General features: G+C 40.6%; 1 protein-coding gene across 2 annotated transcripts in view; it reads left to right on the forward strand.

The window, feature by feature from the left end:
* Nucleotides 1–26,008, forward strand: part of LOC124258322 (probable sodium/potassium/calcium exchanger CG1090) — a 66,289-nt gene that overhangs the window by 31,567 nt on the left and 8,714 nt on the right. Inside the window, exons 5-8 of one of the 2 annotated variants that reach the window (XM_046692408.1) lie at nt 12,913–13,013; nt 18,084–18,268; nt 24,392–24,451; nt 24,874–25,101. In XM_046692408.1, coding sequence (XP_046548364.1) covers nt 12,913–13,013; nt 18,084–18,268; nt 24,392–24,451; nt 24,874–25,101 — 574 coding nt within the window. Of the gene's footprint in view, nt 1–12,912; nt 13,014–18,083; nt 18,269–24,391; nt 24,503–24,873; nt 25,102–26,008 lie in introns of both variants that reach the window. The other variant, XM_046692407.1, reaches the window with a different exon arrangement.

Below are 26,008 nucleotides of genomic sequence, written 5' to 3' on the forward strand. Positions count from 1 at the left end.
GGGAAGTTTATGTAGTAAGCAAACATTGCTGGAAGTGCTAGTAAATCTGTTGGGTGAGATTGTGTTTGGTTGTAAAGTCTTATCAGTCACAGAACTTATGTTTCCCAAAACAGAAACATTGATATTAAACATGATCTTAGTTTCTCTCACAGTCCCTGAACTGTGTTATTTTCCCTTCCACTCAACCCTTTCTGCAATGCTAAAGCTCTGAATGAAACAAGCGTAGATTTCCTGAGGCTCTGAATCTCCCATCTCACTGGGGCTCCTTTTCACTGGAAGAGGAATTATCTGATTCTATCAAAATTATATATATTCTGACACTAAACATCATCTGACATGATCTGTTGGTAATTGAACAGGAACATGTCTATTATACTCAACTGATTCGCATACCCTGGAGTGAGCATTGTTACTGGACATATCACAAGATGACCCCACACATGGCCATATCTGTCTATCTGACATGTTGAGGGAGCAGTGTGGATAATATATTAGGGTTGGCTAAAAAGTTCTGAGCCTAATGATATAGGATGTGTTGCAACATCTAACTGTTTTTATGTAGTTAGTACAATACATTCCATGCTTGCATGCATCTGGACCCAGTACATGTTTAGGAAAATGGGCACAACTGGCTACTGTGTCATTATGAGGGTTTTCAACTAAAAGGACTAAATCAGGCAGCCATCCCAAAAGTTCAAAAGGGTAAGAGGGAGCCACCAAGATTATCCAAGATCTGGGACACCTTCAACTGCCACCACTAAAAACGTGTTGGGATACATGATATGATTATTGATGGTCGCCAGCTCACAATACATCAAACCTACACAATAGGCATCTCTCACAACACAGTTGAGAACTTTCCCAGGAATGAATTGGGCATGACAAGGGTTTCAGCATGATGTGTTCTAAGGCTTCTGACTCTGGATCAGATAGGCTACGTGTTCATCATCTCTCGGGAGAATTTATAGGTTCTTTAAAGCAAGCCTGGATAATTTTGTTGAGCTATTAGTATCAGCAGGGGAATCCTGGGTTGACCACTGGTAGCCGGAGATTAGCAGGGGAGTCAAGGGTTGACCACTGGCAGCCAAGGATCAGCAGGGTAGTCAAGGGTTGACCACTGGCAGCCAGAGATCAGCAGGGGGCAAGGGTTGACCACTGGTAGCCAGAGATCAGCAGGGGAGTCAAGGGTTGACCACTGGCAGCCAAGAGATCAGCAGGGTAGTCAAGGGTTGACCACTGGTAGCCAGAGATCAGCAGGGGAGTCAAGGGTTGACCACTGGCAGCCAGAGATCAGCAGGGACCACTGGTAGCCAGAGATCAGCAGGGTGTCAAGGGTTGACCACTGGCAGCCAGAGATCAGCAGGGTAGCAAGCAGGGAGATCAGCAGGGGTGAAGGGCTGACCACTGGTAGCCAGAGATCAGCAGGGGAGCCGGGCGGGTTTGACCACTGGTAGCCAGGGATGCAGGGGAGGTCAAGGGTTGACCAGCTGGAGATCAGCAGGGTAGTCAAGGGTTGACCACTGGAGATCAGCAGGGGTGTCAAGGGCCAGACCACTGGTAGCCAGAGATCAGGGGAGTCAAGGGAGTCAAGATCAGCAGGGTTGACCACTGGTAGCCAGAGATCAGCAGGGTAGTCAAGGGTTGACCACTGGTAGCCGGAGATCAGCAGGGTAGTCAAGGGTTGACCACTGGTAGCCAGAGATCAGCAGGGGAGTCAAGGGTTGACCACTGGTAGCCAGAGATCAGCAGGGGCAGTCAAGGATCAGCAGGCCGACCACTGGTAGCCAGAGATCAGCAGGGGAAAGGGTTTGACCACTGGTAGCCGGACCACCACTGGTAGCCAGAGATCAGCAGGGGAGTCAAGGGTTGACCACTGGCAGCCAGAGATCAGCAGGGGAGTCAAGGGTTGACCACTGGTAGCCAGAGATCAGCAGGGGGGCAAGGGTTGACCACTGGCATCAGCAGGGGAGTCAAGGGCTGACCACTGGCAGCCAGAGATCAGCAGGGTAGTCAAGGGTTGCAGGGTTGGTAGCCAGAGATCAGCAGGGGAGTCAAGGGTTGACCACTGGCAGCCAGAGATCAGCAGGGTAGTCAAGGGTTGACCACTGGTAGCCAGGAGATCAGCAGGGGTGTCAAGGGTTGACCACTGGTAGCCAGAGATCAGCAGGGGTGTCAAGGGTTGACCACTGGTAGCCAGAGATCAGCAGGGGTAGTCAAGGGTTGACCACTGGTAGCCAGAGATCAGCAGGGGAGTCAAGGGTTGACCACTGGCAGCCAGAGATCAGCAGGGGGCAAGGTGTTGACCACTGGTAGCCGGAGATCAGCAGGGGAGGCAAGGGTTGACCACTGGTAGCCAGAGATCAGCAGGGGTGTCAAGGGCTTGACCACTGGTAGCCAGAGATCAGCAGGGGACCACTGTCAGAGGGGGAGTCAAGGGTTGACCACTGGTAGCCAGGAGATCAGCAGGGGGAGTCAAGGGTTGACCACTGGCAGCCAGAGATCAGCAGGGGAGTCAAGGGTTGACCACTGGTAGCAGATCAGCAGAGATCAGCAGGGGTTGACCACTGGTAGCCAGAGATCAGCAGGGGGTGTCAAGGGTTGACCACTGGTAGCCAGAGATGCAGGGGAGGCAAGGGTTGACCACTGGTAGCCAGAGATCAGCAGGGTGTCAAGGGTTGACCACTGGTAGCCATCAGCAGGGGGAGTCAGGTAGCCAGAGATCAGCAGGGATGTCAGGGGCTGACCACTGGTAGCCAGAGATCAGCAGGGGAGTCAAGGGCCACTGGTAGCGAGATCATCAGGGGAGGCAAGGGTTGACCACTGGTAGCCAGAGATCAGCAGGGGAGTCAAGGGTTGACCACTGGTAGCCAGAGATCAGCAGGGGAGTCAAGGGTTGACCACTGGTAGCCAGAGATCAGCAGGGGAGGCAAGGGTTGACCACTGGTAGCCAGAGATCAGCAGGGTGAGGCAAGGGTTGACCACTGGCAGCCAGAGATCAGCAGGGGCAAGGGTTGACCACTGACCACTGGTAGCAGCAGGAGAGTCAGGGTTGACCACTGGTAGCCAGAGATCAGCAGGGATGTCAAGGGTTTGACCACTGGTGGGATGTCAAGGGTCACTGGTAGCCAGAGATCACCCAGAATCAGGCAGCAGGGGGTCAAGGGTTGACCACTGGTAGCCGGAGATCAGCAGGGGGTCAAGGGTTGACCACTGGTAGCCAGAGATCAGCAGGGGTGTCAAGGGTTGACCACTGGTAGCCAGAGATTGAACAGCACTTAAAGCAGTGGAAACACATAATGACTCCTCGGAAGAAACCAAATTCTGTCCAAGTGATTTAATATGGCATTAAAAATATAATCTAGCCTGTTTGATGAATTTATGTTATAAGTGTGTCATATATTCTCAGTTCCCAAAGAAATGCAAATCATGTAAAACTGTGAAACCGTGGCGAATAAAGAGATAGATGTTTGCTCATTAAAACATGGAAAGAAAACAACATGAGTTTTTAAATTGAACCCACAAATGATCTTTAATCATAGCCAGACGTGTTTGTGATCATGTCAATTAGACATTGTTAGACTGCACCATTAGGTTATGTCACTTAAGAATCATAGAAAATGACATTTCAGTATTGAGTACGGCCTGCATTAGCAGCCACTACGATATCATCAGAACACAAAACTGATGACAATGATTAACTGAGCCTCAAACACACAGAACTTCGCCTTCATTTATGTCTTATTTCATATTATCTGAAACATTTGTAACATTTCTTTTGGAGTTCAGTATAGTAGGTAAATAAGAAATGTGTGTTCTTTTTCGTCCAAAGAAAAACATGTTTTAATATATATTTATTTAAAACAAGAAAATTTAGCACATTTGTACATTAGAATGATTGAGTTCCTGAACATTGAAAATCAAATAGGCCCAGAACTTTTCAACCACCCCTGGTAAATGCCTTCGTTACCAAATGAAGTTAGTCAGGCACATGAGATAATGAGAAACAGTTTCAGTTCTAAGTCACTCTATTTCCATCACTTGTAAACATTCTCTCTACAAGTTCAGCAAATGTCAGTTGCTGTAGAACTGGTGAGCAGGCACTAGATCATTGAGTTACAATTTTTACACTGTAGACTTCTGCATATGCATTGGTTGTAAGGCCAGAAAACTTTGTGCTTTAGAAATTGACCTGGACAATTAAACCAGTACTGATTCTTAGTAGGGATGTTTGATTGGGAGGAGATAAACAGGGTATTCAGAAACAGACTTGGCTTGAAATAGCCATGGTGGCAGGTATGGCTTGAACTAGTCACCTTGGGACACCTGGTGGCAGGTATGGCTTGAACTAGTCACCTTGGGACACCTGGTGGGGATGGCACCTGGGGACACCTGGTGAGGTATGGCTTGAACTAGTCACCTTGGGACAGGTATGGCTTGACAAAGTGGGACACCTGGGTATGGCTTGAACTAGTCACCTTGGGACACCTGGTGGGTATGGCACCTGGTGGCAGGTATGGTCTTGAACCTAGTCACCTTGGGACACCTGGTGGGAGGTATGGCTTGAACTAGTCACCTTGGGACACCTGGTGGCAGGTATGGCTTGAACTAGTCACCTTGGGACACCTGGTATATGGCTTGAACTAGTCACCTTGGGACACCTGGTGGGAGGTATGGCTTGAACTAGTCACCTTGGGACACCTGGTATGGCTTGACACCTTGTAAGATCTGTTTACCCTGGTGATGGTTCATAATCCCGGGTTTGTGGCTGTAGATACCTGCAGTGTAATCTGCCATTACCTCATCACTATTTGCACTGACAGAAATTCTGCAGTTTGGAGCAGCTGATTACCTTGTTGAGATGTGATACATGACCACCTCTAACGTTTGCCATTAATGTTGTCTCTCGGAGCATATCCCGTCACTCGGATAGATTATGTCAGTTTCCTATGACAACCGGTCCAGCATGAGCTGCCTGGCTTCGTACGCCACGGTTCCAAGGCTGTTACATAGGACAGACTATTGACGTGATTTCCAATGTGTCATTAGCCTGTTGTTGTACTTCCTAGACTCTTTTGAGGAAATTACTTTATGCCTCTGTCAGTGCATTGTCGTTGTGTACACTGATTGAAGCACTTGTCATCACCACTGTAGTATGTGCGGGTTGACAAGCACATTCATTAAGGGAAACTCTGATGACGTTACTGTGCTGGCTCAACTGGACTGTATTTATGAAATTCCTTGTGGAATTGAATTCACTTACATTCCCTGGTTTAGCTGTGTGAATAAACCATCGATCATTCAGTCTTTCCTGGAATGGCCTGAAGAAAGAGGCATTTCCGTCTTCAATAATACTGCTTTGGGAAATACTTCAGTTTAGCTGTAGGTGGGGGATATGACGGCTGATGTGGAGAGTTGTCAAACCGGAAATGGAACTCAAGTGATACTTCCCATGCATTAATGAAACGTGAGCTAACCAAGTATTTGCTGCCGAGACACGTTATCCTCTGTATGGGGGCAGGCTGGTTGGGTGGGAGGATGGTGAGAAGGATTTATTCAATATGCTATTAATGAAGAATGAGCTGCATGAAAGGGATTGGTCAACAGACAACAAAATATGATTATATACACCTTTTCTTCCTTTGGGTTAGTGAGTAAGTGTGATTTTACACTGCTATTAGCAATATTCCAGCAATACTACTGCGAGGGACACCAGAAATGGGCTTCACACATTGTACCCATGTGGGGAATCGAACCCGGGTCTTCGGTGTGACGTACAAATGCTTTAACCACTAGGCTACCCCACTGCCCCTCTTCTTCCTTTGGAATATATTTCACACACAAAACTGTCCAAGAACAAGCTATACTTCTTTGCAAGACATCAATATTAATTACTAATTAAGTAAATGTATCAATTATATTCTTTTTAATCAGAAATCTTTAAGTGTTCCTCATAAATGTAAGAAGCAGACTAATGATGAGCAAGAAAATATTAATTTGTCTTTTTTGCCATAATGGATGTTATCATTTGAATAATCCTACATTAAGTATGAATAAGCCCTTGATATCTAAAAAAAGTGCATTTGAGTATAGAATGTTTTGCATCTTCCAATATTAGCCACATTGACAAGCCTGATTGGATTCCTGTAATGCTGTAACTGATCTGAACAATCCAATTTCATTCTAGCATATATTGCGAGGAACGAGTGGTTGCCTTTAGAGAGATAGAGTTACCTTCACACTATGGCTGATTTCAATAATGTCCACACAGCTTGTCCTGCTGGTGATTAAGGTTGTTATAACCTCGCTACGAAGTCATTCGAGAGCGGAAGGTTGCGGGTTCGATCCCCGACTGCATCATACTAAAACACGTTAAAATATGGTACTTGTTGGTCCCTGCCTGGCCCTCGGCATTAATGGGTACAACAAGGACTGGTCGGCTCAGAGTCAGTATAATGTGTCTGAGTGGGGTATTCATGCTTCAATGCAGCGTGGTATCTCAGTGGGCTAGCACTACAAAACCAACTTAAGTCTGGGCTAGTGCAAGCAGCCACACATACACACACACACGCATGCATGTTGTCATATGAGCGAAATATTCTCAAGCATCACGTTAAACCCAAGTTCACCTCATCTCATGAAGTCATTCGGTCATTCCATCCGTCCTTCCTTTTGTCCTTCCTTCCCGAAACTTTGTCAGGAGCAGATCTCATAAAGCTACATGATAAGTTCACCAAACTTCACACACATGATAATCATTACCCATATATATGCCTTTTGCTATTTTGAAGTTTATCAGAATTCGATATTTTGGAGTAAAGGAAAACGTCCTTTGAGCTGCTGATCCTTGTCACATTATATGTATCAATATCAGTCATTTCCACGTCCCAAAGTGGAAAACAGGGGGTATGTAAGCTGTGCTCACTTCTACACTTGTTCTATAAACATGTTGTGCTAAGAAGTAAGCAACATACTCTGAACCTGTGAGAACAGATAATCTGTCCACGCTTGCTTCAGTGTATTGTAACTGTGAAGCAGGGTGAGAAGCCCACACAAAAGGAAAGCCAGTGTAAAGTCATAAAACCTTGACAAAACCCACACAATGTGTGCATCTGTCTTTGATTAGTAATGATTGAGGTTTCCGGTCACAGAGAACTGTGACATATTGAACTGTGCAACATATTGTTATCAAATAATTGAGAAGTTTTTCCAAATTTATGTAAATTCTGTGGAAATTATACCATATGTCAGAATAATTACTTTTGGAAGGATAAATGTCTTTTGTACAATATTTCTGATTTTCTACTTAACTATATTTCATACTTCTGAAAAACAAGTACCATAGGGGTTCTTAATTATGTATTCAGGGTTTTGTGCAGTGCAGAGATATGTGCATCTGGTATGGACATACACATAGAGAAATATTGATAATGCATTCCAAGCAGTGAAAAATACATATTATAAAGTGTACTATTTATTGTACCAAATTCTTGATATAAAAAAGCAAAGTTGTTGTAATTGAGTAAGTGAGTTTAGTTTTACGCCGCAATCAGCAACATTACAGCTATATGGTGGCGGTCTGTAACTAAATCAAGCCTGGACCAAACAATCCAGTGATCAACAGCATGAGCATCGATCTACACAATTGGGATACAATGACATGTGTCATCCAAGTCTGCGAGTCTGACCACCCGATCCTGTTAGTCACCTCTTACGACAAGCATGGGTTTACTGAAGATCAATTCTAACCTGGATCTTCACAGGTGTTTCTTGTAATTAATGTGGCAATGCAGTTTTTCAGTACGGTAGACTAACATGACACTGACATGGTTGGGGTTATGAAGCAGGTGCTCCCTTCTTAGATACTTTCTTGGTATCAGATTCAGGCACTGACCTGAAAAAGAAGTTACCGTTATTAGTTTTGGAAGGTCTTTGCTGATATTGGAATACTGAGGTGAACTTAGATAAGTCAGAAATAATTGTTTTCAGAAATGGTGGATGTGTTAAGTGCATAGAAAACATGTTTTAGGACAACAAAGAAATAAACATAGTATTATATTATGAATATTATGATTTAGTATTTCCATCACGTTTATTGTGATCAAAGGCGTGGGACACATTAGCTATACAGGCAAAGAAAGCATGTTTTCTAATATGTAAGCTCGCAGAGAAATGTCCATATCTTTAATTTAGTGGTGGTGTTTCTAGTTTTCCTACAAACAGACTTATTGGACATGGAGGGTGGATTCTGAGGACAGACTGTCAGAGAAAGTGATCGTTTGTTTTAAGAGATCTTTTTTGCTTTGTATATATATATGTCAACTATTGCTGCACCTTAGGAAAGTTAGTTGATGTTCAATGTGTGAAGCATTCTTGCTGCTGTATAAACAGTGTATAAAATAGTTCTGAAATGTGGTCTCTCCTCTCCAAGGACTGGCTGTCTAAAAAAGTGACCAGTCCTGAACAAACACAGCCAGTCCCAAAAACTAAAACTCTTCATTCAAACCAAGTTTATTTTTTCAAATATTTCCCCCCACCAAAGGACGGCTTTACTCATTTAATAGACCGTCCTTCACAAAATTAGGCTGTCAAGGACGGTGGGATAGGCTATATGTTATACACTGGTATAAAGTATTGGTGTAGGTCTGCTCAGGCTTGCTATGACATGATGTATATATTGGTACTGGTGGAGTAAATTGGCTGTCACATGTTCAAATGTTATTACAAACAAAATGTACTTCAAACTGGGTTTTCAGATGTACGGACATCCTGAGAATTTGGGATGAGTTGCATTTCATCACATGTTGATGATTATGATTTATAGCAGATGACTTGATATCCAAATCTTGGTATCAAAGTATAAATTCTTCTGTATGTCTTAGAAATGATGTTAAAGCCTTTAATCATCGTACCGAAGACCCGGGTTCAATTCCCCACATGGATACAATGTGTGAAGCCCATTTCTGGTGTCCCTCGACGTGGTATTGCTGGAATATTGCTAAAAGCCGCTTAAAACCATACTCACTCACTCACTTAGAAATTATGGATCACCTAAATCATTACTTACCCTGAATTATTTATTGTGTCAAATTTTGTGAAAGATCTTATGATAATTTTGAAATGTTGATGTAAGTGTTTGTGGGTTGGTTGCCTCCTGAATGAACTTAATGCTTATACAGAGGTTAATGGTGCTGCTTATTTTTCATCTGAACAATTAACACTGTCTATATTTTTTCAGAATTAAATAATTTCTATGAATACACAAAGCCATTTAGAAAATTGTCAAATGTAACATATGTAATGATTATATCCAATGAGTCACATCCAAGATTTGAAAGCAAGAGTTGGGCACATAATCTCCAGCACACAGTCAGCCATATAACCTACTCAGCCACCAGGGCTTCCACAAAAATAGAAGTCTGTGTAGCAATTAGTTGCCCTACTCTGAGAGTGTGAACTCAAATTCAATATAAGACTAAACCCCCAAAATGTACTTGAATCAGTACTCTCCTGAAAACGTGTAATCCCAAATATAATTTAAAATATGTCAATAATATCTGCCATCATCTGGGTGTGCATGTACTGTTCATGTACCACATGCTACTGGGTTGTCCATGATCATATACATGTGAGGTGAGGTGAAATTGGGTTATTGGAAATATTTCGCTCATGTGACGACGTGCATGCGTGTGTATGTGTATGTGTATGTGTATGTGTATGTGTATGTGTATGTGTGGCTGCTTGTACTAGCCAAGACTGAAGCTGGTTTTGTAGTGCTAGCCCACTGAGATACCATGCCGCAGTGAAGCATGAATACCCCACTCAGACACATTATACTGACTCTGAGCCGACCAGTCCTTGATGTACCCATTAATGCCGAGCGCCAGGCAGGGACCAACAAGTACCATATTTTAACGTGTTTTGGTATGACGCGGTCGGGGATCAAACCCGCGACCTTCCGCTCTTCGTGCGGACGCTCTAACCACTACACCACGGAGGCGGTCTCATATACATGTACAGAGACGTGTCATCTGCAAACAATTATTTTCCCAACTTCATATTTTGTATAAACTCCTGTATGTAAATAACAATACAAGTAGCCATAGGCATGAGGTAGGGTTTGTGACACTGGGAATGGGCATTTGTTTAAATACTTTTATTACCTAAGAGGGCGAAAATATCAGGGTTTATATTTTTCATACGATGCCCTAGGACAAAATATCACTTTATTATGGTGTTGTGACGTCATGAACAATGCTATGACGTCACATTTCTTCTATGACATTGTGTTCTACATGCGGGTATCCAGCCTATGTTTAAAAGTAGATTTGGTGTTTTTTTCCTCAATTTGATTACTTTGGTAATAAACAGAATATTATATTCGTGCCCATATCATAGACACTGGTGCCTAAATATCGGCATATCCATCGCTCTCGCCCGGGAAATACCAACATTTAGGCACTCGTGTTGTAAACATAGTATGACATGGGCACTCATATAATATCCTCTATATATCGGTAATTATGTACATTATATATAATATCCTCTATATATCGGTAATTATGTACATTATATATAATATCCTCTATATATCGGTAATTATGTACATTATATATAATATGAAAGTAAAACTATTTGTGATTGAATACTTGTATTGAGTTTTGATAGTACCAAGAGACAGATATTGTTCTCTTCATTCTTAACCTTCCCCATGCTGAGGATAAGAGTTCCATTCCACACATGGATGCAATATTTGAAGTGCATTCTTGCTGTAAAATGGATGGAATATGCCGAAAGCTGCCAGCTGAATGTTCTTCAGTCCAATTGCAATTTGAGAACAATGTGTGTCTTAGCAATGCCGGGGAGAACTGTTATATATCAACTCTGAACAGTAAATCCCTTCAAGATTTTGTAATGTCAGTTTAACATGCTATCGGTTGTGTATAAAGGGTTGACCAGATGTCCGGCCATGAATACCGTCAGTGTAGAATAAACCACTAAACTATGGATTTGTGACATCTTTATGTGCCTTTCACTCTCTTCATCTGTTTGCATATGTCGCTGTTTGTGATGATTATTGAGTGAAAGTCACCTCGTGGCGTGTACGTGTGTTTGCTTTGCCATTACACCTTACAGATGTAGCTTTTATTTCCGACACGAATACTGTCTCATTGTGTGTCGTCTTCTGCATTGATCCTGAAAATTGATCCAACCTCTGCCATTTCCATATTGCAGTGCACGGACTGCTCTAACATAGAATCAATGGGAACACAAGGAAAGATCACATTAATTACCCTGTACATTCCTGTTTTATTGAGGCTAAGCGTTATGAATTACTTGCTCTTTATCAACTTTTCCTGTATTGACTTTGCTGGGACTGCAAGATTTGTGTGAGAAGTCAATACAATTAAGTCTCAGTTACAGTTCCTTACTATATTTTATATTGTGGAATAACAGCAGGAGCTAGGTGATTGTTGTTCTGTCCGTATGACAGCTGTGGTGTGAATGAGAATTTTATTTGGTTGACAGTGTGAAGCATGAAATTTGTATTGTATGAAACAAATATGCATGTAACAGTGGATAAAGATTTCAAGTCCCAGTGATGAAGTCACTGAGTACAATATAATTCCTACCCTTCATATGTTTAACATACATATTTACCTATTTCAATTAAAACAAATTTTTTTTTTAATGTTTATGGGCTTTCAAACTCAAACTTTGTACACTGTTAGCCTATTGATGATGGTATTCACTGTGGTATGTAAGAATTTTCAATAGAGGAGTTGGACAAATATATGAGTATTCCTTTTCAACTCGTTTATTGGAGTGGACATTCTTACTAATAAGCTGGTGTAATCTAGTCTTGTGTTCCCCACATGGGTACAATGTGTGAAGCCCATTTCTGGTGTCCCACGCCGTGATATTGCTGAAATCGTGTGAAACTCGATTTCGGCGTGAAACTCAACTCACTCACTCACTCTAGTCTTGTGTTAAATGCTGACAATGTCTTGGTCATTGCAAGATATGGAGTGTGTTGGACAGAATACAGGTCAACACTTTATTGCCAATAACCGGAGACGGTACAAGCTAGATGCGTCATCTGTAGAACTGAAGTGTTCAGCACATCAGTGGAATTAGGTACAGATTCATGTTTGAAAATGTTTCATGATTTCCGAATTGATGGCCCGTGAAGATCCAGATTAGAATTGATCTTCAGCAACTCATGATTGTTGTAAGAGGCGACTAACAAGATCGGGTGGTCAGGCTAACTGACTTGGTTGACACATGTCATTGTATCCTAATTGCGTAGATCGATGCTCATGCTGTTGATCACTGGATTGTCTGGTCCAGACTTGATCATTTACAGACCGCCGCCATATAGCTGGAATAGTGTGGAGTTAAACAACAAACCAACCAACCGAATTGATGGATCAGTGACAAAAGTGACATTCAATGCAATTTCCCTGTTTTGCCATATGTTCCTGTGTATTTCATGTGAACAGTTGACTTTCCTTAGCATGTGTTTGTGACGAGTGTCTCCGATGTGGAAGAATACCCCTTTTTCCTGTCATGAGTGTACTATCATTGCTATCACGATAGTATCATTACTCTTTGATGGTGATTCTTGAACATATGCTCATGATATCACTCAATAGAGTCTGTAGCAAAGATTTCTTATTAATATGGAAAGGGCTCTATTTGACAACACATTTAAGTTTTGACGTATAAGACTGGATGGGCTTCTATTTTGATCAGGAGTATGATGTCATATGTCATATAAATTTATGAAAGAGGGTGGCTAAACAATATTTTGTGAAACTATTATGAGTATTTGCAGCTCAGGTCTCAGTGACAGATATGTGAACAAGACAGTATGTGACACGAACCCCTACAACGGCTGCTGTATGATTTCAGGTGGTGCACCTGCACTGGTGGCCGATGGTGCGAGACTGCATGTGCTACCTGCTCAGTGTGCTGGCGCTGGTTCTGGTCATCATGGACGAAACGGTCAAGTGGTCAGTAATAGTTTACAAACACAATTACATGCTAAGGGGTCCTTGTTCTACTCAGAAAATTATCATTTATTTATGTTAATTTTAGTGTTTGCATTGTCCATGGTTCCGTTAATTTTCTTCAATGTAAATTATATTTGCTATGCAATGACTTGGTCTGATAATGACCGTGGCTGGCATTACCTTTCGTCATATTGTGAAACAGTTAACAATATGGGACTGGATAAAACTATCAGAGCAATACAAGCTGGTTATTGAACACAGCCTAGAGCAAGGCCACATGGATCCTGGAGGGCTTCATACATTGAGTATTGCAGTATGGATCAGAACATCTGATATGTCTATCATCAGGGTATGAAACTCCAAACAATATCAGCCAGACCACAGGGCTGGTTAGATGTAAAACTTGCCACCCTGACCAAGACTTACCTGCCCGCAAATAATTTAGGTTTGACAAGCGACATAGTTTATCATCCAATTAGAATTCATCCTTTATTTTTACGAGTGAATTAATAATGATTTATTATCATGAAATATGATTAATATCTTTATATACATGTCTAAAATATAACCCGACCGTCGGGCAGGTGAATTTGAGAATCTGGTAGCTCGTGTTGAAAATAACCCATCCTGGTTGGGCAGGCAGGTATTTCAAACACTGCTATCATGACACTATCAAATATACTGGACATTGGTATTTATATCATTGATATTTTATCAGTATGTTCATGAATAAATAGACCATTATTCATAATTTCAAAATTTACATATATCCCTAACTATTTTTGTCCAGTATATTTGAATAACAGTCTTACCTGATGGTGGGATAGCCTTGTGGATGAAGTGTTTACTGGTTATGCCACAGACTGGGTTTGATTCCCCAAACCATGCAACATGTGTGGTTAATATGTCTTAATATGCTTCATCAGCATGGTACTCTAATGACAAGAGGGGCGTCGGGGTAGCCTAGTGGTTAAAGCATTCACTCGTCACGCTGAAGACCTGGGTGCGATTCCATACGGGTACAGTGTGCGAAGCCCATATCTGGTGTCCCCTGCCGTGATACTGCTGTAATATTGCTAAAAAAGCGGTGTAAAACTAAACTCATTCACTCAACCACCAAATGATAAGACTGTTAGCAGACTTTGTTCCTGAGAACATGAGCGACAAATGAATCGAGGTATCGATGTTGCTGAGGATTTAAGCCATTTTGGAACTTTATGTACATTTGAAAGCAAAGGTTAGGAAGGCAAATGTTATTATTAATGACTGAAAAACAATACCGGAAATAACAATAGATGTTATCATCCTGTAATGGCTGAAATTATGAGAAATATGTTGTCATCTCTGAACCAAATTAATACAAGAGTTACGTCATAATTCAAGGCCAGACAAATTATGATATTCCAAGTCAATAATCTTAATATCAACACCATGTCTGTGTTGGCTTTGTTGATGGCAGATATCTGGGAAGGCTTTTATGGGAACTCTACACTAATCTGGAAGATGGAAAATAGCTGTAAGCTTGGCGTTGTGTACAGGGCTGTAGACTATATGTGACATTTAATCACTTGGGCTGCATTGCAGGCTTTATCAGAATGTGAGAATATTTAGGTTTCGAAGAAACAAGATATTGAATTTGGAATTTGGGGTTTATGAAAATATTTTGTTCAAATTTAATCAAACCTACAAAAGTGCTCTTTTTGATAATACAATAAGCAGATAATGAGATTGTGTTGACTGCTTGAATGGCTGGTAATTTGAAGGTGAAAAGCTCTGATATGATTATGCCTGTTTTAGTGGATTGTATTGGTGGGGAAGAGGTGGTGAGGTAGCCTAGTGGTTGAAGCATCCGCTCATCACTCCGAAGACCCGGATTTGATTCCCTACATGGGTACAATGTGTGAAGCCAATTTCTGGAGTCCCCTGCTGTGATATTGCTGGAATATTGCTGAAAGCGGCATACAACCATCCTCACACACTCTCACTCACTTATGGTGGAGAACACTGTAACTTGCTGTGGTGCAGACCTTTTTTGCAGTTTTTCTTTTATTGTTTGATCAGAATATGTCTTGGAGTCTTTTAAGTGTATGATTTACTTGCATACCATATCAGAGTGTTTCTTCCTTAGTATTATATTGTATTGACTCGCCTGACTGAAGGTCAAGTGAACTTACGCCATGCCCTATTAACTGTCACATGTTACATAAACATCTTCTTGAAAATAGCATTAAAACTAAACTGTACATACAACTCAGTATGTTCATGAATACTTAAATCCAATTTTCAACATGGCTGCCATGGCAGCAATCATGAAAACTTAGTTTGGCTGACTATTTTGTTCAAATTCTAAGTACAAATTGTAGATGTGTAGTTAATAGTTGCACCAAATTAATAGATTCAATGGCATGTGATTTTTCATCAGGACCCCTCACACCTTCCATACAACATACAGATATTATTCGCTTTCTCAACAGTTCTTTAATCAGGAAGGTCCTCCCATTAGATGATGCAGTACAGAAAATACCCACCTTGTTCTGGTTGTCTTTGATATCCTTCAGATATTATGAAGATATTGGGTCCTCCCATAATTGTTTCAAGTCGTGTTTGTGTTTGTTTTTGTGACATTTTGATGTTAATTTGACATTTGCACCCCAAATACTCTCAAAATAGAAGTGACAAAACCCTTCCACATTCATAGGAAATCTCTCCTAAAAGCAAAGTCAAGAGAAAAAACTTGTTCTGTTTCTGTGAATGTCACTTCCTCAAAACCACTGCACCAATGAAGCTAAAACTTCACATGTTTTTTTCAACCAGTGATAACATCAAAACTGGTTCAAGGAGTTGGAATCTGAAGTTTATTTTGGATGCAGTTATATTGTCTATTCATGGTCACTGCTTAGAACTTTTTCCTTATAATCTAATGTAATGCTCTTAAATTCTGTCAATATGCAGTTTTTGCTCTGTATGAATCCTCTGTGAAATTGCTGAACTTTGGCGGGTTTCTTCTTATGATGACGACATATTTTGTTCAAATGTTTAGGATTTTGCTGTGTTTATGGTGAAACAAGTGAAAACGTTTGTCAAAATGCCATGATATTTAATGATCAATGTTAATTTTTGGGTCCAATACTTTTGTTGGAAAAAATACCATTCCAATGCTAGCAGCACATTTTGAAACAGGCATGTCTTTATTCTCGTTTTAAATTGTTTACTTGATATCCAGGTGAACTACAGTGCTGTGGAACCTTTATTTTGTTCTTACATATGTCTGAAAAGTGTCAGAAACATATTTGGCTTGGAGAACTGTTCCAAATTGTAGTAGACAACTTGATGTTTCCATCATTTCTCATGTGGTATACAATTCAGATGCCATTTTGAAGACACCCTGTCAAAGATTTAATATTTCTGTCATCTTATATTATGTCTTTCTTTAAAATGAGGGGGGCAGTGGGGTAGTCCAGTGGTTAAAGCGTTTGCTCATCACGCTGGAGACCCGATGTAGCAGGCCATTTCTTCCCCGGTCTGAACTTTCCCTGGGGAGAATCTGGCCTCCCCGGGGAGGTTTTGTCCTAGGATATTCTTTCCCCGGGGAAAGTTTGGGCTAGGCCAAATATGCTGTATTTATGTATAAATGTAATGAAACATTATTCACATGAGCTTGTTTACTAATCCATAATCACTTTTGGTGAATGAAATATGATTCAGATATCCATGGGCCAAGTATACTCCTTACAGAGATGCCAACCCATATGATCGTATTCGTTACGAAAAAATAACACAAAATATGCAAGATGATTCCAGTGAAAAAATACGAATTTTGTAAAAAAAAAATACATTAAAATAGATTATAAAATAGGACGTACCATACACAATAAATTTCAACCACATATTATTCAGTATCAAGCTATATGTGGATACTTAATACTGATTTAGGTGAGTACAATGTTAGTAACAAGTTCTTAGAATATCTCCATTTTTATATTAAATATGAAAATCCTTTGGAAAAGTTAATACTAAATTTGGCCAAAAAATACTAATTTGTGCATCAGTTTTTGGCCAAAATACTAACTTGGCTATGTTAGGGTTGGCATTTCTGCCCTTATCAAACATGTCTTTTGAATTTAGAATAAGGCACTATAGTGGAATGATGGATGATACAGCATTTGATATAGATATTGTGTTGAATTGTTGTGTTCATGTTTACATCTGCTTTCAACTATTAAGTTGATGTTGCCGATGTGGATGCCATATTTAAAGCCATGAGTGAGGGAATAAAATTTTGAATGGATATGGACATCCAAGTAAAAAATTGGTATTTAGTTAAAGTTTAGAATATAGTAATGATTTTGAGATAAGCCAATTTGGAATAAGTGGGGATAAGTAAATTATTGAAATATAAAAATAAGTAAATGATAATATAAAACAATAGCAATGATATAATATATAATAAGGTAAAGATAATTTTTGTAATATTAAATTATTTTTAATAATTTGGAATTAGGGAATTGTGTTGGGTCAAACATGAATATTTTTACCAGTGGTTGTTTATACTTAGTACTCATGTCACAGAGATACATATTGATACAAAACATTTTTCTTTAATTTCCTGTTAAGCTAAAGGGTCTACTACATACATAACAATCAGGTTGATGTTTCACCCTTAATTGTTTGATATTGAATTGAAAGAAATCATCTATTTTCCTCACTCTTATTCGTTAAATATATTTCTGGATTTAGTTTCCCAATAATACAGTTTTGGTTTCTCCAGTGGCAGAGAACTATCCTTTAAAGTTGATTCAAGGGTGGGGAAAGTTTTGCCTAGGACAAACTTTCCCCAGGGAAGATTAAGCCTCTTTTTTTTGGGGGGGGGGGGTCCTTTGGACTAGCCCGGGGAAAGTTTGTCCTGTTACACTGGGTTCGATTTCCCCCACATGGGTACAGTGTGTGAAGCCCATTTCTGGTGTTCCCCACCGTGATATTGCTGGAATATTACTAAAAGCGGCGTAAAACTGTATTCACTCACTGAAACAATGCTTGACTTCCTGTTTGAACTGCTATCATCTATGACAGGTACGAGGCCGTCTGTCTGTGCTGTCTGTATCTCTTCTACATCCTCCTCATGTACTTCAACCTGAGACTGGAGCGCTGGCTAGTCCCAGCCTGCTCGGGCTGTTGTCCAGCTAAGTCCGTCGGAGAGGAGGATGTTCTTTACGACAGAATCAAATCAAATGGTGCTATCTCGGAAGGAGAATTAAGTAAGTCTGACTACATTAGTGGTAAGAATGTGTACAGCAGCTCATTTTTCTTTCTTTGGTTTGTGACATTGATGTATAAATTATGAACATTTGAATGTAACACATGTTATACTTGGGATAACACTTTCTCATTATAACACTTATAAATGTAAATTGGCATGGCTCCCACGGTCAAAAGTTTTGAATGCATAATACAATTTAGAAAGTGGTCAAATGTAAAATTTGGGATAACATTTTCTCCTATCTTTCAGTTGGGGAGCTTTGCCAATTTACACTTACCAGAGGGGTACACAAAGTCTGTGGTCTAGACTGCCAGTTGTCAGACTTCCATTTTGTGGAAGCGGCGATGGCTGAGTGGGTTAGATGGCTGATTTTGTGTGCTGGCAATTAGATGCCTGACTCTGAGGGTGTGGGTTCAAATCCCGTATGGCGCTCAACCCAAAAAAGTACTAGAATCTGTACTTTTCTGAGAAAGTGTTATCCCAAATGTTCTAAATGGCATTGTGTATTATGTGTTATATTTTCAGTTGCAGCAAAAATATTTGAACAATTTAGTAAATATATGTTATTATTTTCAGCTTTACTTCTATCAGTGTCTTCATGTAAATGATAATTCAGATTGTGATTTTTGTAATTTTAATGATTTTTATACAGTGAAATGTGGTATATGTAGATTGTAATGTTCATGAGCTGTTATCTGTGGCCATGACATCTTGTGTATATACTGACGGAATTACCAGGTGGGTGACATTGGGTTGGAATGGTGGTATTTAGTGCAGGATCATAATGGTCTGTCATACAACTATGGCGTCTAAGTTACAAACATGATCTCATCATTATGTTCATATACCTGCGTCTAAGTTACAAACATGATCTCATCATTATATTCATATACCTTGTATGTATTAGAGAATCATCTGTCAGCGTACAAGTTATCACAATGACTGTCGTTTATCAGGCATCAGGAAGGTGATTGGGTGTAAATGAACCATGATCCAGTTTGTAATCTGTGGATGCCTCAGTTACAATATGAGGTGTCAGATCACAGTGCCATCTTCCACTGTGAGAGATAGTGGTCCTGTAAGGCTAATCGATGCATACGGTATTGCCACAAGTAGATATAATGGTATCATAGCTGTGACGACAAACACTGCTGTGTGACTGTGTACCAGCTTTGCATTATTATCAATATTATACTCAATATGTTTTCATCACAATCATTCATTATCAGCCTTTTGAGTTTTTAGCTTAGAAACCGTTTTTGGATCAAATTTGTTGTTGCTAAATACATTTCCGCTTTGGTTGAGTTGAGTTGAAGTTTTACGTCACATCGGCATTGTTTCAGCCATTTAGTGATGGAGCGCAACTTTGGTAAGTGGGGTACTACCTTGTTCTGTCAAAAATAGTACTTAGTACACCTTTCAAGGCTAGGTATGTCATTCTGTTGTCTGGTATAGTGGTGTAGAAGATTGTGGAAGTGATTGCACAGATAACAGAGTATGTTCAATGAGAATGGCCTGGTTTAACTGATTTCACATTTTTGGTGAAGAGTGTTTGTCGTATCTGAAAAAATATCAGCCCATAGTTTAATCCCACCAATCATGCTTCTTATTTTGCTTTCCAGATTTTAAAAATTAAAATCTTGATCCTTTTTATGAAGTCAAATAAAGTCATTTCAGATTGATCTGAGTAAATATTTTGCATCTGTGCCATGTTTCCACAGCAAGTGGTTGTGTAGTTTCACATACTGGTTTCAGCTATGGGTGATGGGGGAAGATGGTGATGAAGCTGTAGAACTGTGTAGCTTCTCATTGTTTTCTTTGATTTAATTGTAGGTCCCTGCATGCATTCCAGTTACAATAACTTCTCTGGACATTCTGCTCAAATGCAAACTGACTAAACAGTGTAACCACTTTTTAAAAATATATTTGGAAAGAGTTATATATTATTTTATATAAGTTATGCATATAACAATAACCCAAAAGCTATTTTTAAGTCTGCACCATTTCTTTTATGTTGCCATGGGCACAATATATAAGCTGGCCCTGCATAGCTTCACTTTTTCCATCATAACCATCACTTGCCAGGTTCTAAATTTCATAATTTCGATGATATTGTTTTGAGTCAAACTGAAATTATGAAATTTAGAACCTGGCAAGTGATGTTATGATGGAAAAAGTGAAGCTATTCAGGGCCAGCTTATATATTGTGCCCATGGCAACATAAAAGAAATGGTGCAGACTTAAAAATAGCTTTTGGGTTATTGTTATATAGGTAAATGACAAATTACAGATGAAAGAAAGCATGCAGTTTAGTTTTGCAATACATGAACCATAACTGAAATAAAGACCACAATATATGTCAGACCAATAACCGTCACTAATATTGAACAATTATTCAATAATTGTCTGGAGCATCCATAGATTGCAAGGTTAGCATGATTGTGGAACAGGCCCACTGACTACTTGTCAAGAGAGTCAATTTGCTGTTGCGGTGACAATGTGTGTCAAATTGCTCCTGTGGTGTGGATCATGGCTCATTAGTGGATCAGACACCAGTAGATCCAGGAAACTCGGGTAGCCATGGTTTCTGCATTATTGCCAACTGCAACTTAAACAGCTTTCACTGAGCACCTCATACACATAGATACATAAATAGGGACACATTGGTAATTGTCTTAGGAATTGGTATGGCCTCCATATTAGTTCTTCAACAGGTGATATTTGCTACTTCAGCTCCATGTGAACAAATCACCAGATTCTTGAACCATACATATGTTGTTTAAAAAATCAAAACATTGTATAAGGCTAGGGGGGGAAACATTTGGGGAGCATGTGTAGTGGATGTAATCATTCACCAAAGTATTAGTATCTAACGGTGTTAATCTGGCATATACATGGTGTGAAGATGTCATAAATGATATTTTCCAACACAATACCTATTCATATTGGCTTACCCAGGTGTGTGATATAGCCATGGCTGTGATGTCCTCTGAGGACAAGCTGACCTCCAGTTTGGCTTACCCAGGTGTGTGATATAGCCATGGCTGTGATGTCCTCTGAGGACCAGCTGACCTCCAGTTTGGCTTACCCAGGTGTGTGATATAGCCATGGCTGTGATGTCCTCTAAGGACCAGCTGACCTCCAGTTTAGCTAACCCAGGTGTGTGATATAGCCATGACTGTGATGTCCTTTGAGGACCAGCTGACCTCCAGTTTAGCTAACCCAGGTGTGTGATATAGCCAAGGCTGTGATGTCCTCTGAGGACCAGCTGACCTCCAGTTTGGCTTTCCCAGGTGTGTGATATAGCCATGGCTGTGATGTCCTCTAAGGACCAGCTGACCTCCAGTTTGGCTTACCCAGGTGTGTGATATAGCCATGGCTGTGATGTCCTCTGAGGACCAGCTGACCTCCAGTTTGGCTTACCCAGGTGTGTGATATAGCCATGGCTGTGATGTCCTCTGAGGACCAGCTGACCTCCAGTTTGGCTTACCGAGGTGTGTGATATAGCCATGACTGTGATGTCCTCTGAGGACCAGCTGACCTCCAGTTTGGCTGGCCGAGGTGTGTGATATAGCCATGGCTGTGATGTCCTCTGAGGACCAGCTGACCTCCAGTTTGGCTGGCCGAGGTGTGTGATATAGCCATGGCTGTGATGTCCTCTGAGGACCAGCTGACCTCCAGTTTGGCTGGCCGAGGTGTGTGATATAGCCATGGCTGTGATGTCCTCTGAGGACCAGCTGACCTCCAGTTTGGCTGGCCGAGGTGTGTGATATAGCCATGGCTGTGATGTCCTCTGAGGACCAGCTGACCTCAGATTGGTTGGTCGAGGCTGTGGTGATAGCACAAAATCTCATTCAGAGATGTTTGAGATGACTTACAATTAGGGCTGGGACGGGTAGGAAAAAATGGAATCAAGTACCCGCATGTACTTACCCGAATCGGAATCGAGTACCGGGAAATGTAAGGAATAAAGCTTTCTGAATATCCAATCACGAGTTGACAGAGATTTTATAAAGAAAAACTTGAAATAATGTCAATAAGACACTGAAACTGAACATAGGCTATTTATTTTACGTCTGTTTAACCAATATAGAGAGAAACACCATTGCCGCTGTTACTGTAACTTGACTCCTCACTGCTCATGCCCAGATATATTACAGATATATTTAATAATAACCTCCATTAATCGGACAATGCCAATGATGCAAATGTTTGTTAAGTCAATAATGAAAAAGACATGTTATTGTCTGCCCTTGCCATTACAGAGTTCTCTCCTTTTCCGGGTGCTGGATTCCTAGAAATAGGACTCGATTCCAGCTGTACCTGACCCGGATTCGAGTACACGAGTACCCGTCCCAGCCCTACTTACAATGTCAGTCACCTGTGAATCTGAAGTTCATTCCATCCACAATATGATAATGCAGAATATTTGCAACAGAGCTGTGTGTACAGTTCATCTTGTTAACTTGATAAAAAATGCTGATTTATAAGCTTGAACATTATGCTTTGTTTTGTGGTAGCTACTTTTTACACCTCTTGAACAATGGGTCATTGTGTAATTGTTTACATGTCAAACGCTTTACATGGATGTAACATCTCCTCCAATGTCATGCCCTAATTGCATCAACTGTGGCAGTTCCTGATGTTGTTCCTGAAGGGGAAGAAGCTGATCACATGCTGTTAACAGGAAGTGTACATTGTTTGATCCTCGCCCATAACTACATACATCACTGACCTTTACTTGGAGAATGTTTATGAATAATATTCTAATGTGTGTCCATGCCTTCTGGAATGCTGTGGGTGTCTGGCTATGACAGTGGAGACATCATGTAGGATGATATGGGTTTGTTGTATAGACAATAACAGTGGAAACATTGTGTATGATGGAGCCAGATTCCCTTCTCTCCTTCCTACACAGGGCCAGATCCTTCCTCTTCTCTCCTACAAATCACACTATTCCAAATATACTTTATATATTTACAAAGTTGGGTTTTTTTAATAAAAAGCATGAACTAGAAAAGGAAAACCTGTGATAATTACGAAGTGACTGATATATGTATTGATAAACTGTCACTCAGTGTAAGGTTGTCAAAAGTTGGATGTGGATTAAACCTATGGTGTATCACAGGCAGTGTAAGGTTGTCAAAAGTTGGATGTGGATTAAACCTATGGTGTGTCACAGGCAGTGCAAGGTTGTCAAAAGTTGGATGTGGATTAAACCTATGGTGTGTCACAGGCAGTGTAAGGTTGTCAAAAGTTGGATGTGGATTAAACCTGTGGTGTATCACAGGCAGTGTAAGGTTGTCAAAAGTTGGATGTGGATTAAACCTATGGTGTGTCACAGGCAGTGCAAGGTTGTCAAAAGTTGGATGTGGATTAAACCTATGGTGTGTCACAGGCAGTGCAAGGTTGTCAAAAGTTGGATGTGGATTAAACCTATGGTGTGTCACAGGCAGTGCAAGGTTGTCAAAAGTTGGATGTGGATTAAACCTATGGTGTGTCACAGGCAGTGTAAATGTGATGATAGGATAATGTGTGGACTTCACATTCCCAGTATAGGTTTCTTGTGCCTTGATCTTCCTTCAGCAGATCATTGTCTGATGACAGGAATGTAAATTCTCAACTACACAATGTTGGGAAAGAAAATTATTAACATCTTAACATCTTTTGGGTGTGTCTTTGTGGTAAAGTCGCCATAACAGTTTCAGTGCAGTCATTAGTGTTCAATCTTCACAGGATTGATATGTAAATGGCTTTGAAGAGCATCATAGAGCAAATTGCAAACACCTAAACTGGACAGGGCACTGGGTCAGCTAATGATAAACCTGATTTCCTAATGACATGATACTGGCTAAAGGGAGCAAGTACTGATCTATATGTTATCTGCTGTCAGATGAGCAGATGAGGAGCTTGAGCTGGAGCTGCAGTAGAGATGCATTAGAACCACATATCACTCTCTTGGGCTGCATTGAGAGGCTTTAACAAGGACGGGTTACTAGATACTTGAGGCAGCATGTCTGCCTGATAGGCAACACAGACTGGGACAAGACTGAATAATCCCCTTACTAGGCCATGGCTGGTTGCAGATGCTATATGGATGTTCTACCATATTGTGTTGTAGATCACTGCCCCGAGTCGATGCAAATGCTCCCTCTTACCTCTGACTGTGAATCAGATGACGGTTCGTACACAGATACCAACACCTTTGTGAAGCGGGCACCTCCATCTGCATGTATTTAGCTTCCACTTATTTCAGGATAAATAAAGATTAACTGCAATGCGAAGTTTGATTTTGGCAGCAATTTTCACGCAATTCTTTTTCTTATAAATCCTGGGAAAGTTGTATTTTTTTTCACAAATCAATATTCCTTGATTTCATACATACTGGTTCTGTGTTTTATATAGCATATATAACCTAGTTGATGTACTGGTGAAGGATTTCTTCATGTAGACACTTGTATATACCCTGGGAGCATTATGTTTTTCTTTCTAATGTTTTTCAATAAAGGTGTCTAAATCATATCTTTTCAAAAAGTCATCATTCATGTTCTGTGAAGATGCAAGAAAGGGCATGATCAGTGAGAGGTCTTTTATCCATTGCAGCTCCACACAGGGAAGAGGATGAGCCTGCGGGGTTGTGTGAAGTTCCAAGTGGACGCTGGAAGAAGCTGCTTTGGTTCGTCTCTCTACCGCTATGTGCCATATTGTTCATATCTGTGCCCGACTGCCGAAAACAAGCATGGAAAAAATGGTTCCTGTTGACATTTCTCATGTCATTAGTTTGGTTGTCTCTCTTGTCATTTTTCATGGTGTGGATGATAACAGTTATAGGTAAGTTTACGTCACTTCTCCGACTATATTTCTCCATCATTTGATTCTTTTTGTCAGTGGAACACGCATGCCCAATTCATCAGCTGTGAAGTGTAGCATCGTTTTGGCACCCCAAAAACCTATGATTGTGTGTAAGAAACATGAATCCCAGGTATGTCCTGGACCCGATGTCTCGAAACAAACGTAAGTCTGAGTTTTGACTTAAGTTAAAATTTTTACTCAAATTTGAGAAAATGCAATTCCCAGAATGAACTGAAGTCGATATTAAACTCAAACATAGTAGACAATTAGAGTTTGGTGGATAGATTACTTAAGTTGTTGGACTTTTTCATTTATAAAATGCACTAGAGTTAAAAATTCAGCTGTTTCAAATTCAAACTCAGTTTGAAATTTGAGTAAAAACTTAAGTTTGTTTCGAGAAATCGGGGCCTGATTGTGTTTCTAGGTTTCTCTGCATCATCTTCATGTGTATGGGTTCCTGGAAAGTAGAGGCAATGGGGTAGCCTAGTGGTTAAAGTGTTTGCTTGCACGCCGAAGGCCAAGGTTTCGATTCCCCATATGGATCCAATGTATGAAGCCCATTTCTGAAATCGTCCGCTATAACACAGTTGTGTCATTTCTCACAGAATAAGGGTCGGTGGGGTAGCCTTGTGGTTAAAGCATTCACTCTTCACACTAGAGACCCGGGTTCGATTCCCCACATGGGTACAATGTGTGAAGTCCATTTCTGGTGTCCCCACCATGATATTGCAGGAATATAGCTAAAAGCATAAAACTAAACTCACTAACTCACTCACTCTCACAGCATGAAGGAAGTGTATGAGGTGTTCAGTCCTGATGATGTGACGTTCATTACCCACATAACAAAATAATGTCATTGTTCCTTGATATAAAGAATATTACATAT

Source organism: Haliotis rubra, unplaced genomic scaffold (genome assembly GCF_003918875.1).
Source record: "Haliotis rubra isolate DU_JTF1 unplaced genomic scaffold, ASM391887v1 Scf69, whole genome shotgun sequence".
NCBI lineage: Eukaryota > Metazoa > Mollusca > Gastropoda > Lepetellida > Haliotidae > Haliotis > Haliotis rubra.